Raw genomic sequence first — 16,636 nt, 5'->3', positions numbered from 1 at the left:
CCTCATCTGAAATGAACCTATGCAGAGTCAGCACCACTCCTGTTACAGAACCAGGGTCATCTATGCCCAGGTGAGAGGACAGCAGGAAGCGAGTGCTTCAGATGTGACTCAAGACGGCCAGGCAAACGTGGACTTTTCTGTCGAGCTACACGACATGCAGAGGGCTTGGGACTCTGCTCAGCTGCTGCATCTCACTACGGATGGCTCTCCTTGCTTAAAGACCCCTACACGAATCACCCACACGAACAGCGCTTTACAAACTCATCACAACAAAGATTTATTTGGGCCAAATAAATACAAATCCATGACAAATCCAAACAATGTCTCTAGGGGTGCTACGAGTTTCATGAGCAGTCACAATCTGTAGTGTCACTCTCAGTCATTTAAAACAGACACCAGCCAAGGCTCGAAACCCTGATGGCTGGCCATGTGGCTACAACTGCAGGAGTCAACAGAATGCCGTCCCAGCTGACGTGCTTGTGAACTGTACTGGCACCTGTGCTCTGTAAACAGGTTAAGACAACCAATAAAACGCAACTAAGAAATTACTATTCGCAAATAGATTCGCCACCACATTAAGAAAATACTATCACAACAAAGTGGGATTTCAGGAACATAAGACTGGTTTGGTATTAGTAAAGTCATTAATATCACATAATATCACAACTTATTAGTAGTTATGAACGAGAGATTCCCTTCAAATGCTGAAAAAGCCTACAACACCCAATGCACAGTTCTGACAAACACTCAAGAAAATAGCACCTGATGAAACGTCCTGCCATGACGAGATTTACGACCTTGGTCAGAAAGCCGCATCTTCCTCAATGCGGGGTACAAGAGGCATTCCCCTGAAAAGAGGAACAACACAGGGATGCCCACCGTCTCCAGGGAGATTGAACCCTGTGCCAGAGGCACTAGCCAGTGAAAAGGGGCCAAAAGAAATCCAGAAAAGCTATGGACAGGCTCAGGAGGACAGAAAACCATCTCTATTTCCACAGTGTACTCATGTACCTGGAAGACCCTAGACACAATAACAAAACTGATTCAAACAGTAATTCACAGGACAGCAGGACATAAAATTCACATGAAAGAATAAAAACCACAGTTAGAGGACATAACAGAAAGGAAACCCCACCCATCATAACAACAAAAAGCTTAAATACTTGAACTTCCCAAGAAATGTGCAAAACCTATGGGCAGACAATTACAAGGCCAGAGGACACAGAAGCCTGGAGCAAGTGGAAGCATCATCCTCTGTCCTCAGGCAAAATCATTCAGCATCAAAAAATATCACTGCTCGGTTCATATGGACCTTGATGCAATCCAATTAAAGTGACAATAAGCTTCTTTTTAAGGATTTGATAAAGTGATACGAAAATTCACATGAAGGAAACAAGCACTCAAGAACAGCCAAGAAAACAGCAAATCCAGTAGCCACTAAAGCGCATTAGAAAGGTTTCATTATGAAAATATGGGGCCAGCACGTGAACAGGCATGGCAGTGGAACGGAGCAAGCCCAGAGGCAGGCCCAAATACATATCAATTTATAACATGATGAAGACAGCATCTCAAATTCTGAGGCAAAGATGCAACAAGTGGGTGGACATTTGGCAAAGATACAATTAGAGCCACACTTCACAAAATGTATTAAGAATAGACTCCAAATGGATTAGGGAAAGTCAAGTAAACAAAAGAAAGGGAACCAATATTAGAAGATGGGCAAGATTCTCTCATTTAACTCAGTAAAGAAAAGGACTCAAAATTCAGAGGTAGCAGCAATAACAAAAGACTAACAAATTTGAATAAGAAAAAATAAAAAGAAAAAAAGAAAAACCAGCTAGGTGTGCTGGTGCACACCTGAAATCACAATTAGAGACTAAGGCAGGAGAATTGCCAAGTTTAAGACCAGACTGAGCAACTTGGTGAGACCCCACTTCAAAAAGCAAAAACAAAAACAAATGTGTGTGTGTGTGTGTGTGTGTGTGTGTGTGTGTATAATTTTTTTTAATGTGTGTACATGTGTACACACACACACACACGTATGCATGGGTGGGACAGGGCTGCAGCTCAATGGTAGAGCACTTGGTAGCATACTTGAAGCCCTGAGTTTAATCCTCAGCACTGCAAAAACCAGGGGGGGAGGAGAGGGAAAGGGGAATAACTGGGGAATGAAATGGGGCAGTATATCACGTGCACACATGAACATGTCACAGGGAACCCCACTATTATGTATAATTGCAAAGCATAACAATATTTTTTAAAACCCCAAAACACAACAGAAAACAACATGGCAAAAAACACCTTACATACAGTCAAAAACAACCCTGATAAACCGGGAGACAGATATGCGATGTGTTCACTGACCAAGGGTCACTGTTCCAAATAAAGAACTTAACAGTGGAGGGACCAAACGCCCCTCAGAACAACAGGAAGAGAAATGAACGATAATTCACAAGGAAAATGGGGAAATGGCCTGAGCACAGACTTTAAGTGTCAACGCCACTTATAACTAAACAACTACAAATTAAAACCACTCCGAGGAGCCACTGCTCATCTGTCAAGAGGTCAAAAAGCAACCACTGTGACAGAAGTTCTCTGCCTACAGCTTTGGGAGAGCCACTGCTCATCTGTCAAGAGGTCAAAAAGCAACCACCGTGACAGAAGTTCTCCGCCTGCAGCTTTGGGAGTGCTCACCTGCTGGTGGAATAAAGACTGGCCTGAGCTGGGAGCAATGACGCCTGCCTGTATCCCACTGTCTCAGGGGACTGAGGCAAGAGGTCTGCATATTCTAAGCCAGCCTCAGCAATTTAGTGAGACCCTGTCTCAAAATAAAAATTTTTTTTAAATTCTGAGAGTGTAGCTCAGTTATAAAGGCGGGTACAAATCTTCTGGAGGAAACAGCAATACCTAACAAAGCTACCTCTGTACCTGACTTTGACCTGTGCATAGTTAAGTACTGCATCAACAATGTACATCACACAGCACTGCTGTCAGGTGCTGACAGTGATTTCCAGGACACTGGCAAGTGGAAAAGCCAAGTGCGACAGATCACCCACCCATAGGACACTGTTCTCCACGTGTCTGCTCGTCTGGACAAAGAGGAGTTGAAGAAGAAACAAAAACCTGCCTGGTGGTCACGAGGGATGTGGAGGGACGTGGAAGGAAAGGTGTGCCTTCGTGCAGTTCTGACCTCACAGACCCGGCAGGGTTTCATATACCCAACCGCTTGCTGAAAGTCAAACCAGAAGGTGGGAGGTGGAGAAATCGTGTCTAGGCCACCCTGGGACAGCTGGACCTGAGTCCCTAAGGGTGAGTCCCAAGGCACCACACAAGGACCGCACTCGAGTCAGTGGCGGCATTCACAAGGGCACGGCCGCGATCCTAAAGCCACTCAACTCGTGCACCAGCACTGAGTGAGTATGATGTTTGAGGGAGTCAGCATTCAGGTGGATACAGGAGCAGCGAACCAGAGAGGCAAGGCTAGGACGCACTCCGGTGGTGGGTGGAGTCAGGAAGCAGCCCAAACACGTGTTCCTACAACACGCAGAGGACGTGTGCACGCATGTGCACCTCCTGGCCAGCTCTTGCTCTTCTGAATACCATCCTCCTACTGAAGGAAAGAACGGATACTATGCTGGAATGTGGAAATGCATGATGGGACATTCATGTTGCCAAAAAGAAAACAAGCCCTCAGAAAACAATGAAGTCATATGCTAAGGAGACACAGACACCAAGCGAAAGCAGCTCCCACCAGCCGGATCTAGAGCAATCTGAACAAACAATACGACAGTATCGATGGATCCATTCTAATATAAATAATTGAATAAATAAGTAGGGGCTGGGCAGTGACATACATGTGTAATCTCTGCAACTCAGGAGGCTGAGGCAGGAGGACTGCAAGTTTGAGGCCAGCCTCAGCAACTTAGTGAGACTGTTAAAATAAAAAATGACTGGGGGTGTGGCTCAGTGGCACAGCACTTCCTTCACAAGGCCTGGGATCCATCCTAGTACTGCAGACATATATAAGTAAGTGGGAGAGAAAGGACAGCTCTTCCTTCCAGAATTTTGATTATAAATGGCCTAAAAGCAGAAGAATTGAGGGAAACAAAACCACCACGTGCTGAGCCGCTCAGCAGTGATCTCAGCAGGCCAGAACCGCCTGTGGAGACAGAGTGCAAGCGCTCCTTCCCGAGTCACGCCGCAGTCACAGGGAAACAGCAGAAGTATGGTGGGGAGACCGGGTCGATGCCCAGCAGCTCCCGCTGCAGGAGCACAGCTGACCACGCCTGCAACTGCTGCTCCGTGGATCCCGCAGCACTGTGCCAAGGCCACCTCCCCAGGCTGCTCCTGGCCAACAGATGAGCACAGAGGGGTATCAGGGTGGACCGCTCCTCGCATGGGCAACTTTGGTTCAAGTCCATACCACTTTAGACCTGAGCTTCGGGTGCAGCTCTTCCCACGACCCCGTCCCCCTCCTCCTCACAGTGGTCAGACCCCCCCCCACGGTCCCAAGACAATCCTGCTTGCTTGCCTCTGTCCTTCAGAGGCCCTCACTTCCCCTAGCAACTCTCGGACATCTGTGCCCATCTTGGCATCCGGTTCTTGGAGGACCCAACTGACACATTACCTTGATCACATGATGAAACTTAACACCACCAGTAGTAAGACAGAGAAAAACCCAGGAGCTGCCCTTGGTTCCCAGAGACACAGGTGACATCACGATTAAGTGCAACCCGGGAGCCCAGATCCAGCCAAGGGACTGCATGGGACAATGAGCAAGACCCACACCAAGTCAGCTCATCAGTGCGCCACGCTGTCAGTGTGCATGACCAGGCCATGCGGCCTGCACTCCGTTACGCAGCCTGTCAATATCAGGGAGAGCTGGGTGGAGGAGGCGCGGGTTCTCCTGAGCTAGAGGTGTAACTCATAGATTTGAAATTTGGAGAGTGAAAAACAAATAACCTCAAGCCAATCATCTGAAGACATCAGATAGACCCACCTGAAGAAACAGTGTACCACATAAAATAAATAAATAAATAAAATAAAGGTATTGCGTCCATCTACAACTAAAAACATACTTAAAAAAAAAGTGTACAAAGTTGCACTGTTACTCTCCGAGGTGTCAGTCTTGAGAAACAATGAAGACAGATGACCTGTCAGAGACTGGCGAGAGCTACGTGACGAACACAACCTGGGCCTGGACCCTGAACCAGACAAAGGCGGCGAGGAGGGAAACGTGCCAGTGGTGATGGTCAGTGTTGGCAGTTGTACTATCAGCTGAGCTGTCCCCACTGGGGATGTGGGGCAAACCATGTGGACACAACATCACTAGCATTTACATTAAAGACACTGGAACTGCAGTTAGGTGACGGTGTCCCAAGCTCTGCCTCCAGCACCCTAGCAGCAGCAGCATTGCCACATGGAGTATGTGCTCAGTGCTGTTTTGAGGCTAGTCTTCTGTGCAAGGGAAAGTCCAAAAGCCCAGTGAAGGAGAGGAAGGCCTCTGAGGCAGCACACTGACCTGGCCTGTGGTCTGTAGCTGTTGAGGATCTGATAGGCTCTGAGCAGGTCCAGCTTGCCATGGCCTTGCTCAAACATGTTGACCCCAGGAAGCCTCCGGGCCGAAGCTATCAGAGCCTGCTTCATGCTGGCAGGATTCACCAGCTCACGTTTCTGTACTGTGCTGGTGAGAAAATAAAGTATTTGTTTAGTTTCTCTCATCAGAAGAATGAAAATCAGATGAACCTAGCCTGCAAATGCATGGCATCAATCTTGTTTTCCATCTAACAGGAGCATCACTGATGGAGCCCACAAGAGATGAGACTGTCACATTCAACTGCCACAGTGGCCTCAGGACCAAACACCCTGACCCCATGCCACTCTGCTGCAGTGAATTATGGGCTAGTGCCTACTTGTGCTAAATTTAGGAATAGTGTCTATTTTCCCAATAAATTAACTAAATCAATCACACAAGTTGCAGGAAGCAAGAATATCAAAGTAGTACTGGCTCCCAGGGGAAGAGAAGTCTGCTGGCCAAGGGAGATGACAACCTGGGACCTAAGCTGGCTGGAAGGAGAAAAGGCACACAGGTGGATGCTGGAGAGAGCCTGCAACGCAAGGAGGGGAGGCGGCGTGGGTGACTGAAGACCACTGCCTCCACACTGACCCTGGCCTTTGTTCCCAGATCTGGAGGCCATGTGGGATACCACATGGTGGATAAGGTGTGCACAACATGCAGACTGGAGGCCACCTTCAGCTGGCATTATCAGGATGCATCTGAGCAAACTTCAACCCAGCTCTACCTGGCTCTAGCAGTGAAGCATCTAGGTGCTATCTATACAGAAGTAGATTTTAATCCCTACACTGAGCGGGGAAACAGCAGTGGGCACAAAAGGAAAACTTCTCCTAAGTCTTTCAATATTTTTACATGATGGTGGCCGTCTTGGAATCTAGGCAGGTTTCCTAAGTGGGAAATCTGACAGGAGAAGTAAGAAGATACAGTAGGATTAATTCTTAACGACAGAATAAAAGAATGCTCGCAGTGCAGGCCAACCCTCCTTCTCTTTGTCCAGCCATAAAGCTAAACCAAGGGCAAGGCTGCACTTCCCTGTGGCACAGCAGCCATCAAGAGCTATTTCTGAACTGGCACTGTGGCACTTTTACCTGCTGCAGGAGGTGAGGAGAGTGGCAGGTCTCCCTGGTGCTGGAAACACCTGCAGTGAGCACAGCCTCCCTCCCCACTCATTTACCAGCAGGGCTGACGGAGGGCTCCACACCTCAGCTGTGGCCCTCGCTTCCTGCTAATAGTGAAGGCGAGTGGCAGAGCTGGGCCAGTATTTCCAGAACTAATAGGACTAGAAGCCCCTCCACTGGGCAAACACTGAATTGAAGTGAGCGGGGTAAGTCCCAGCCAACCCCCACCACTAGTTCTATTCCTGTGGGGCAAGGGACAAATGGAGAGAAAGGACAGGGTTTCTAGCAAGGACAGGGTTGTTTCCTAAAGACTATTCTGGCCAATGTCAACATCTTCAAGAATCTGGCTCTGACCTGCAAGGGAGGACAGGGCAAGAGGCAGATAGCTACCTTTGTCAAAGATTACTGATAAAATCATCTGCAGAGGGGCTGGGGATATAGCTCAGTTGGTAGAGTGCTTGCCTCGCATGCACAAGGCTCTGGGTTCAATCCCCAGCACCACCAAAATTAAAAAAAAAAAAAAAAATTAATAATCTGCAGCATTAGAAGCCAAAATCAACAAGCAACTCACTTACTTTTAAAGAGTTGGGTTTTGTTTGTTTTTTTAATACCGGGGATTGAGCCCAGGGTACTTAACCATTGAGCCACATCCCCAATCCTTTTTATTTTTTATTTGAGGTCTTGCTAAGTTGCTTAGGCCCTCACTAAGTTGCTGAGACTGGTGAACTTGTGATCCTCCTGCCTTAGCCTCCCAAATCACTGGGATTATAGGTGTGCACCACTGCACCCAGCTAAAGAGAACTTCAAATATGAAAGTCACTTGCCCATTTGAATTTTTAAATTAACAGAAATTTTGTTTCTGACCTCAACTAAGACCTCAGTATATAAAAAAAACTAAGATTTATTTGGGGAAAAAACAATGACAAAGTGAGGGCTAGCTTCAAAGACATTTTTTTATGACTCAGAGAACAAAGGAGCACAGTCCATCTGACTGAAAGTCCTTCAACTCTGGACAACTGTGCTTGAGAGCTTGCTTCTACTTTCATCATCTGCAAAGTAAAGCACATGACTGAGCTGCATCCCAACAGTGCATGAGACTGAGAGAGATGGGAACCCAACAGCAGACACCCACCTCCCACCGAGCAATGCTGATCACCAGTCCCTGGCTGGCCTGACAACTCCTCAGCTAAGAGATGTTAAAAGTGAATTCATACACACAAAGTACTGCGTAAGAACGACATGTTAAACTGCTTCACTATAGAAACTCTTTACTATCTGTATGTGTCCCACAGTATCATCCTGTATACCTTAAATATACACAGTGAAGTGTATTTAATTCTTTGAAGGCACATCCCCAAGGACACAGAGCAAGCAGGAAACGACTGAACTGATTAGATTCTCTGCCTAACTGGACTCATTAGAGGGAGAGCCAGTTGCCCTATGCAGTGCCTGGCATGTTCCCTCAGTCTACACTGTGCGCTGGCATGCACCATCACCTGGCCCTAATAGGAGGGCTCCACCTCCCGAGCAGAGGAATGAACAGGGTTCATGCAGGTGTGCTGCACCCTGACCTCACACCCAGTCAGGCAGAGGCCTCACGTGCACTCTGCCACCCACGTGCCAGTCCCCAGGAAGATGCTCTTGCCTGTGCTCTCTGACACTCACCTCACTAATAAGGTGACAGCACCCGCCACTACTGGAGAGGCCACGCTGGTCCCTGAGAGGGCCCGGCACCCCCCTTTCACACCGGAACCCCGCACTCCAGCACCATAGGTGACAACATCAGGTTTCACACGACCGTAGCCTCCCGGCAGCTCCTACAAACAAGAAGAGCTTGGTTTTTGCACCACGTGAGCTGGCATACAGGCATGTGGGGTTTCGGTGAGTAAAACCAGAACAGAAAACGGGGACCTCAACAGTGCCACCTGAGGAAGGTACTGGCCTGGGGCCTGAAAACAAGCTGAGATAATATGTAGAAAATAAAATATTTTTAGTATGTTTTATAACAACCAGTATGACATCAAGGCCATAAAGTAATTAAAAAGAAAACTTTGATTTTGGTAACATGCAACACCAGAAGCTAGTCATTGATTTATTGCTGAAACTAGAAACTGGAAATTGCTTTATCTACAGATAAATTAAAAATGAGAAACATGTTAGAATGAGAAAATGTAAATTAAAAATTAGAAAAAAAGAAAAATTTTTTCACAAGGAAAAAAAGCACATAGTTATGACTGAATATTCCCACGGGGAACAAGAAACCATTCAGAATGATCAAGATACTGTATGACTAACCTAAGTAAGATTTTAATTAAGTGCTCTTCAGCTTCTTGAAAACTGGGGCGAATGAGCAGTGTAATAGGACTGCACATCCTGTGACAAGCTCGTGATCTGAAGCAGAAAACCTTCCTGCAGTCAACTGTGAAAGGAGCACAGAACCCCTGGCATGGGGCACTGAGTGAAGAGGTCATCTGCCACAGCTCGCAAATAATCCAGGAGGCCAGTGAAAAGCCAGCTCTCACAGAGGCCACAGCTGTGATAGCGCATCACAGCTCAAAGCAACGGGGCTGTACTGAGGCTGGCAGGTGGCCGTTCCTAGCACCTGACCACACAAGGGATGTGCCAGGACGCAGGACACACGGACAAGGGTGCGCAGTGCCATCTGACCTTTGGAGTGGGAGCCACCAGACTGCAGTGCCACATCGGGGGGTCCACTCCAGGGGCAGGCGCCGTGTGCCTGAGGAAGGGGCTCCAGTGTGTTGGCATTCTCCAGGCATGAAGGCTCAAGGAGAAGGCTGACCCACATGGTGCTGCAGGTGGGGACAAGTGTTCCCAGCAAGTGGTGAATCCCCCCAGGGGCTTACCTGAGACCGTCTGGCACAGCACATGTCAGGTGAGAATACCAAGAGATGGCCTAACCCCAAAAAACACAAGGGGCAGGTGCTGCCCAGGCACTGCAAGGCTGAAGCCAGTGAGTGCTGCTCCCAGTAAAGAAGGATGGGTCAGCTGCACAGTCAAACCCCAACAGCTCAACTATGAACCTGCTGGAGCCAGTATGATTTTGTACAAATAAACATAATTATTTCCATGCGAGCAGAGTTGCTATAAGCTACTACTGGCTTCTATTTCTTAAGGTCTAAAAAAAAAATCTTCTCACCTTCTCCTAAGGAGAACTACTTTCCTTCCTATTAGTTAGAACAAGTTGGTGTGACTCCAACTCACCTGAAAGTAAGCAACTTAAAAATAAATTAAAAAGAACAGGAACCGGGAAGCACCACTCAGAACCTGCGCTTGGCCATTGTGGCAGCTCAGGACTTGCCAGACTGAGGTGGCAGGCACCAGGTGCTGGAGAGGCCAGACCTTTTGTCCTCATGGAGCATCTGCCCCCATAGCCCTGACGGCTCAATGTGTGGATCCGAGGCTCTGCCTTACAAGCTGCTCTTCTATCTGTGCACCCACAAATACACCCGAGGCATTCAGACCAAGGCTCCGTGAGCCACAGTAGACTAATAGAAAAGCATACCCAGGTGGTCATTCCCCTGGAAGAAAAGCGGGCGATGTTATCTTCAAAGTCAATGCCACCCACTCCAATCACATCCATCTGATCAGCAGGGTTATTCAGAGTGCTAAATTGAGACACACATAAAAAGGAGGGGAGAGAAATAACTTTAAATGAACAATTCAAATGAGGGCAAATGCTCCCAGAAAAATGTAAGGCTTTATTAGGTTCTTCTGTGACATGAATGTGCCACTCAATTTACTGCTGCTCCTCACTGCTATCCATGTCCTGTGAACATCGTGTTTCCTGCCACCTGTATGCTATGTGCCCTCCATCCTGTCACCTTTCCACCTGCAAGTGGGCCCAGCTCCAGACTCACTCCCCTCACTACCCCAGGCTCCCCGTGCTTCCCTAGCTTAACTGCCCAGGAGTTAATGTCACAATTCACCACCTGGTTACATGTTCTCACATGTAACCTGAATCGTTCCAATTCAGAGGCATCCTGCCTCCTCAACTAGATAAGACGTGATCTGGAAAGACACCAGATCAGCACATCTGTATCACCAGAGTTAGAAGCGGAAGCTTTCAATGAACCTTTTCAAGTGTCCACGCCCTCACAGAGAATGCGGGGACCGCCACGTCTCTGCAACCTTGGGTGGTCAGCACAGAAGAATAGAAGGAAAGGCCAAGTCATTCTCTTCAGGACCTCAAGTGTACTAGACGCTCTCACGAAGTGAACAATATATAAAAATATTTGAAGTCTAGATGAAGCTGATTTGAAAGCATGAAATAATCAGTTACGAAACTCTATTTCTAAGCTTTTTATATTACAGCTTCATACTGAACTCTGACTACTCGATAATTACAACTGATTTCAAGAGGCTTAAGAGACATTAGCAGGACTGAGGTTATAGCTCCATGATGGAACGCTTGCTTGCCTAGCACCGGTGAGGCATTGGATTCAATCTTCAGCACCACATAAAAATAAAATAAATAAAGGTTAAGAAAAATTAGCAGTTAGATTCTAGAAGTGTATGTATGCTTTTAAGCACTGACTTCAAACCACATCCAGCAAACACGGACTCTGCCTTCTCAGCTCCCTGACCACCAATACGCTACCAGGTTATTCAGAGGATAACCTGAATGGCTTGCATTGGCTAATGGAGAAGTTTGTCAATTTCCATGAATTCAAGGAACAGAGGCTAGTACAGAAGTCACCAACAGAACCTCCTACTGAAGTCAACAAGAATGTCACCTTCCCATCCTTCCTCAATCTGTCAGTCATTCTAATACTTGCTGTGCTTTCAATCCTTAAGAAATAAAGGAAGGCATCAAGAAAAACAGGCTGAGAAATAAAGAAATCGCTGTTGGTAGTGAAAAGGAGGCAGCTGCAGCTGCAGCCTCACTGGCAGCACAGCCTCAGGGCTGTGGGTGCAGGACTCAGAGAGAGATTCCAGCAAGAGGGGTTGGGGAACGCATGCCTGGTTTCAAGAGGTGCTGATGGGAGCATGCCTCTGTCCTGTCCAGTGCTGGGAGCAGTTCTCCAGTGTCCAGATGGTAAAACTGTAACCACACCAGCTGGGCTGCAGGGACCAATCACATGCCATTTGCTATCACCGAGAAACAGACAGCATGGATGCCAGGTCTGAATGCAGCGCTGTGTCCACACAAATGAGTTGGAGACACGGTCTTCCTCTTGGGATCTTTCTCTTCTACTGTACTCAAAATTTGCAACTCTGCTTAGAAGCTGTGGAGTGCAACTGCCCACAAAAGCCACAGGGCTCAGAAGCGTGCCTGGTGTGTGACAGGCAGTCCTAACAGTATGTGAAGGAGCAGACAGGTGTGACAGGAGGATCAGCAGGGACAAGCAGAGAGAACCTAAATAAACAGCTTCTCCTAGACCCAGAAGGAGCCCAGACTCAGAAAAAGATGCACGAGCCAGTGGTAAACAGAGGTGAACCCACAGACTCTGGCCATGGCTGTTGGAAGGAACATAGCCACCTTGTCCTCCCTCAGCACCCAGCTGCTTCCACACTGCAGAAGGCAAAGACAAGCAGCTGCAGCAGACACCTCTGACCACAAAGCCTGAAATGTTTACTTATATGATATTTGACAGAAAAAAATTTGCAAATTCCTGCTGGACTATAGAGGATCTTTAACGGCAGAAGAAAAATGTCCACTTGCTCTATTAGGTAAAAATGAGCCTCTGTGGATTCCTGAATAGAAACTGGTGGACATACAATAGAAGATGGCAGAATGGAGGAGGTCACATTCCTGGCTGCTCCATGGTGTGAGACCAAGAAAGCAGACAGGCAGCTTCTCCACAGGTGGGTGAACAAAAAAAGAAAATGATAAACTATCTGCTTGGACAGTGGAAGTATAGACAACAAGAAAGGAAAACAGCAGCTACCACTTGGAGCACCTATGGTCCAGCTTCGACCCACAACCACCAGGCGAGCAGGACTGCGCCCCCATGACAGGCAAGGAGTTGAGGCTCAGAGAAGGGAAGGTCCTCAGCTTGCACAAGGCAGGCTGCGCCTGTCTGGATTCACACCTGTCTGCTGAAAGAGCGGGGTGAAGAGAGAGGGGCAGGAAGAGGGGACAGGAAACAGACAACTGGGTATCTCTGAGCTGCTGAGTAGGGACATCAGGAACAGAAGTGGCAACCAGAGAACCATATCAAGGGGAAGCAATAAAACCTGACATCTGAGATGCCTCAACAGTTAGAGGTACAGCAAGGGTATGTCTGTGTCACTTATATTTGTTAATCACAATATACATTAGTGATGCCACAGCAAAGTCAGACCTCGGACTTCTTATGAGGGGACAGGTTCACTTGCTGCACTAAGCTGAAACCATGATGGCCAACATGCATGTTTTCTGACGCACACAAACTTTAACTTTACCCAGGTTAGCCTCATACTATCCCTGGACACCGAATCCCAGGCCACCTGCTTTCCTTCAGCAGGAACTCCTAGGACATCCCAGCCAGGTGCAGCGTCACTGCAGAAGCACATGCACGAGGGTGCAGATGTTCAGTCTCCCCTCTGCTGTGCCATGGCATATGGAACAGCCATTGTTCTGTTCCTCTCTCTGATTTTTCTTTTCTCTGTGGCTACCTCAAATCCTTTGCCACAATACCAAACTGCACCCATCCTGGGTCCTCCATAGAGGACGGGGACAAATGTTCTTTTCCAGAAGTTTTACAGTACAAGAAATTATTTATGTACTTTTATCTGCAGAATAAAAATCAGAGCCAGAGGAAGAAAGAAAACTGAGAACCTGAACCAGACAAGAGCCTGCTGGTGGTGTTTTAGTGGAAGATCCAGCATCACATGCTGCTTGAATGCCCCACAGCACCAAGGCACACTGACTGTCCCTTGTCTTCTCCCAAACAAAGGATCCCTTCCTCAGCTCCCAAGCTCTCTGTCCCCACCTGGCCCTGGACTTCTCCCTCAAGTTGGGTTTACCATGTTCACACCTGAGCTTTCCTGCAAAGGAAGGCACCTGTCTAATTCCTTCTTGGTCCCTGGGTTTTGTATTCAGTAGGTGTCAAAAAACACTCAGCAACTACGAATTCACTTTCTTGCTTGATAGTTAGAAGAAAAAAAAAAAAAAGAACAAATTAAAAACTTTAGAACTCTATGGCAAAGTTTAAGAAAATTAGATAAGAAGACTGACAGCTGTGGTGAGTGGTAAGAATGTGTGGGTACATCACAGATTCTGGCTATTTTTTTTCAGTAAAACATTCACAATACAAAGTTTAAGAGAGAAAAATTAACAAACCTACTGACAAAAATTTTTCAGTCATTTCAGGGAAAAAACCAGCCCTAACATTACCCTTGTTGAGGCTACTTACCCGTAAAGGGGCCCGTCATTGCCAATGGCAGAAACCATGATCACATTGTTAGCTGTTAACTCCCACACCTAAGAGGTAAGCAGCACTTACTTAATGACACGGATGAAACACAGCACTTTAAACAGCCAACATGCAACTGTCCCCTAAGCCCTATAAATAGTCCTAAAAAAGAAAGAAGCCCCCTCTAATGCAGCACTTGCCATTCCAGAACCCAGTATGACTGGAACCAGTGGGTCTAAAGGAGGACAGTGCCCAGAATTTAGGGCTACGCATTGCCCAGAACAGACACTGGCTTGCTGGCCATCTTCAGGAAAACTCAAGAGTATGGGTTTAGGTCAGAAGGAACCAACAAGTTCCCCTTACAAATCCCTGCTTCTGGGGCCTCTACCCCACTGGGTTTACGGCACTCTAGTCACCAAAGTACATGTCACTAGACATCTGTTCTCACAAAGCTGTCACACCTGAGTAAAAAGTCACCACACACTAGAAATGATGTATCTGGAGGCGTAAAAGAGTGAAGCTGTCATCCAAACACAATGTCCTTGTGCACTGACTCAACCAACCTTGTCAACAAAGGGATGATCCATGAAGTCGGGACCACCAATGCTGAGGTTCAGCACATCAATCTTCTTTAAGATGGCATAGTTGAAGGCGTCCAGAAACCAAGATGTGTAAGATACCTAGTTATATTTAAACAGTCCCCTTAGTGTGTCAGTTAAGTCTCAAAGTTTAGGACAGTTTTTTTCCTAAGGGTAAAATACAGACACTTTAAAGTGTGAAGTATTTTTTCTTAGTATCTTTTTAAGTAGCTTAAAATCAGAATTATACCAAGTACAAATAATGCTCTAGAATGTAAAATATTATATCTAGACATTTTAAGTCCTTAGGGCTGGACCCAAGGAAGAGGGGGTGCATTGGGCAGGTGGCCTCTCTGCTCCTTACCTATGGCATGCCTCGCAAGAGAATGCACCCAACTTATCACTGCCCGCTTACAAAGGATGTACTCTACAGCACTCCCACGAGGTCAACAGTTTCGGAAAAGCTGAACGCACTGACCTACTGTCCTCAGTAGACAAAAGGACAGACAGCAGCACTAACAAGTATTTCACAGTAGTCTGTTTCTGATGTTCACTTCCTCCTACTTTCCTCACATAAAATAAAGGACTTGGTAGATCACCATTTAGTATTTTTTGAAAACACAAAATTTAGCCAGGCGTGATTGCACACACCTGTAATCCCAGTTACTCGGGAGGTTGAGACCGGAGGACGGTGAGTTCAAAGTCAGCCTCAGCAACAGCAAGGCTTTAAGCAACTTAGTGAAACCCTGTCTCTAAATAGGGCTGGGGATGGGGCTCAGCGGTCAAGTGCCCCTGGGTTCAGTCCCTGCTCCCCCCATCCCAAAATTTAGTTTACAGTGGGAAGAGAAATATTAAATGATTAGAAATTACTTCTAACGGGCTTTTAAAAGTAAGAATACATATTTATATTCTTTATATATATAAAAGAAACCCTAAGAGGAAGTATAAGAAATGAAGAACACCATCACATGGGAGACATGGGAAGTGAGCTAAGAACCCCTGGATGGGGGCCAGGGTCGTCATTATTTTGCCTTTTAGTATTTTTGAGGGATGTATTAACTACATAAGAATTAAAATTTTAAGGTAAATAGCAGCAGCCTCCCTCTTTTCTAAAATAGTGTCCAAATGATGTCAGGAACAAAGCTTATACATTCACATTCCCAGACAAAATGGGAGGTGTTGAGATACAGGGATCAGAAATACTGCCCCCACCCTCCAGTGGTAGGAACCCAATCAGGTGGCACAGAGGCCTCAGACAAACCTGAGGGTGAAAAGGAAATGGGAAACCAAAGAACTACTGAACACATGGCCTCAGGGACCAGGTCTTCAGCATTTCACGGAGGAGGTGAAGGGGGCGATGGGAGAAGGGCATTGCCCCAGGAAGGTAGAAGGATCAACGGGAGACTGTCACATGTGGCTCCCGAGGTGCCTGGGCATCGCTGGCATGCACTGCTGTAAAGCAGGTGTGTGTGTCCCAGTGTTCTGTCTGCTTGTCTCTCTGTGGGGCCAGGGTGGGCCCCAGGGCCTCGCGCGTGCGAGGCAAGCACCCTATCACTGAGCCACACCCCAGCCCTATTGCTTTTTACAGTTCAACATTGGTTCCTTGGATGTTTCAAGAGTCCTCAAACACTTACCTGATTGTTGGTAAAGACCCTGAAAATATGAAGCTCTGCATCTGGAGCAAAGCCTTGGCATTCCCTCATACTGGCGATCACACCTGCCACAAACGTGCCGTGGCCCAACCCTGTGAACACAAGGAAAAGGAAGTTCTGTGAGACCCAGCTGGTACCACACGCCACAGCACAGCGTTCCAAACCGCCCATTCCACACAAGCCTTCTGAGAGGCCTAAGGGAGAGCTCTCTATGCTCCACTGCCCTCCGCTAGAACAAGCCCACCCACCACACCAGTGTCACTGGGCGGCCACCCCATCTCCCTAGTCAGTGAGCTGCTCCTCCCAGGTACTACTCCCTTCTCTCCCCAGCTTCTGTTGTCCCACACCCTCCGAG

The 16,636-nt window shown here is 47.2% G+C and overlaps 1 protein-coding gene across 1 annotated transcript in view; it reads right to left on the bottom strand.

The window, feature by feature from the left end:
• Positions 1-16,636, bottom strand: part of MBTPS1 (membrane bound transcription factor peptidase, site 1) — a 52,253-nt gene that overhangs the window by 18,687 nt on the left and 16,930 nt on the right. The window contains exons 6-11 of the mRNA XM_079116936.1: positions 16,264-16,373; positions 14,615-14,731; positions 14,052-14,119; positions 10,217-10,319; positions 8,359-8,510; positions 5,522-5,683 (exon numbers count right to left, since the gene is read on the bottom strand). Coding sequence (XP_078973062.1) covers positions 5,522-5,683; positions 8,359-8,510; positions 10,217-10,319; positions 14,052-14,119; positions 14,615-14,731; positions 16,264-16,373 — 712 coding nt within the window. The remainder of the gene's footprint in view (positions 1-5,521; positions 5,684-8,358; positions 8,511-10,216; positions 10,320-14,051; positions 14,120-14,614; positions 14,732-16,263; positions 16,374-16,636) is intronic.

This window comes from Sciurus vulgaris, assembly GCF_902686455.1.
Source record: "Sciurus vulgaris genome assembly, chromosome: 17".
In the NCBI taxonomy this organism is placed as follows: domain Eukaryota; kingdom Metazoa; phylum Chordata; class Mammalia; order Rodentia; family Sciuridae; genus Sciurus; species Sciurus vulgaris.
Note: the sequence above shows the minus strand (reverse complement) of the source record. Positions and strands in the feature narration are given on the sequence as shown.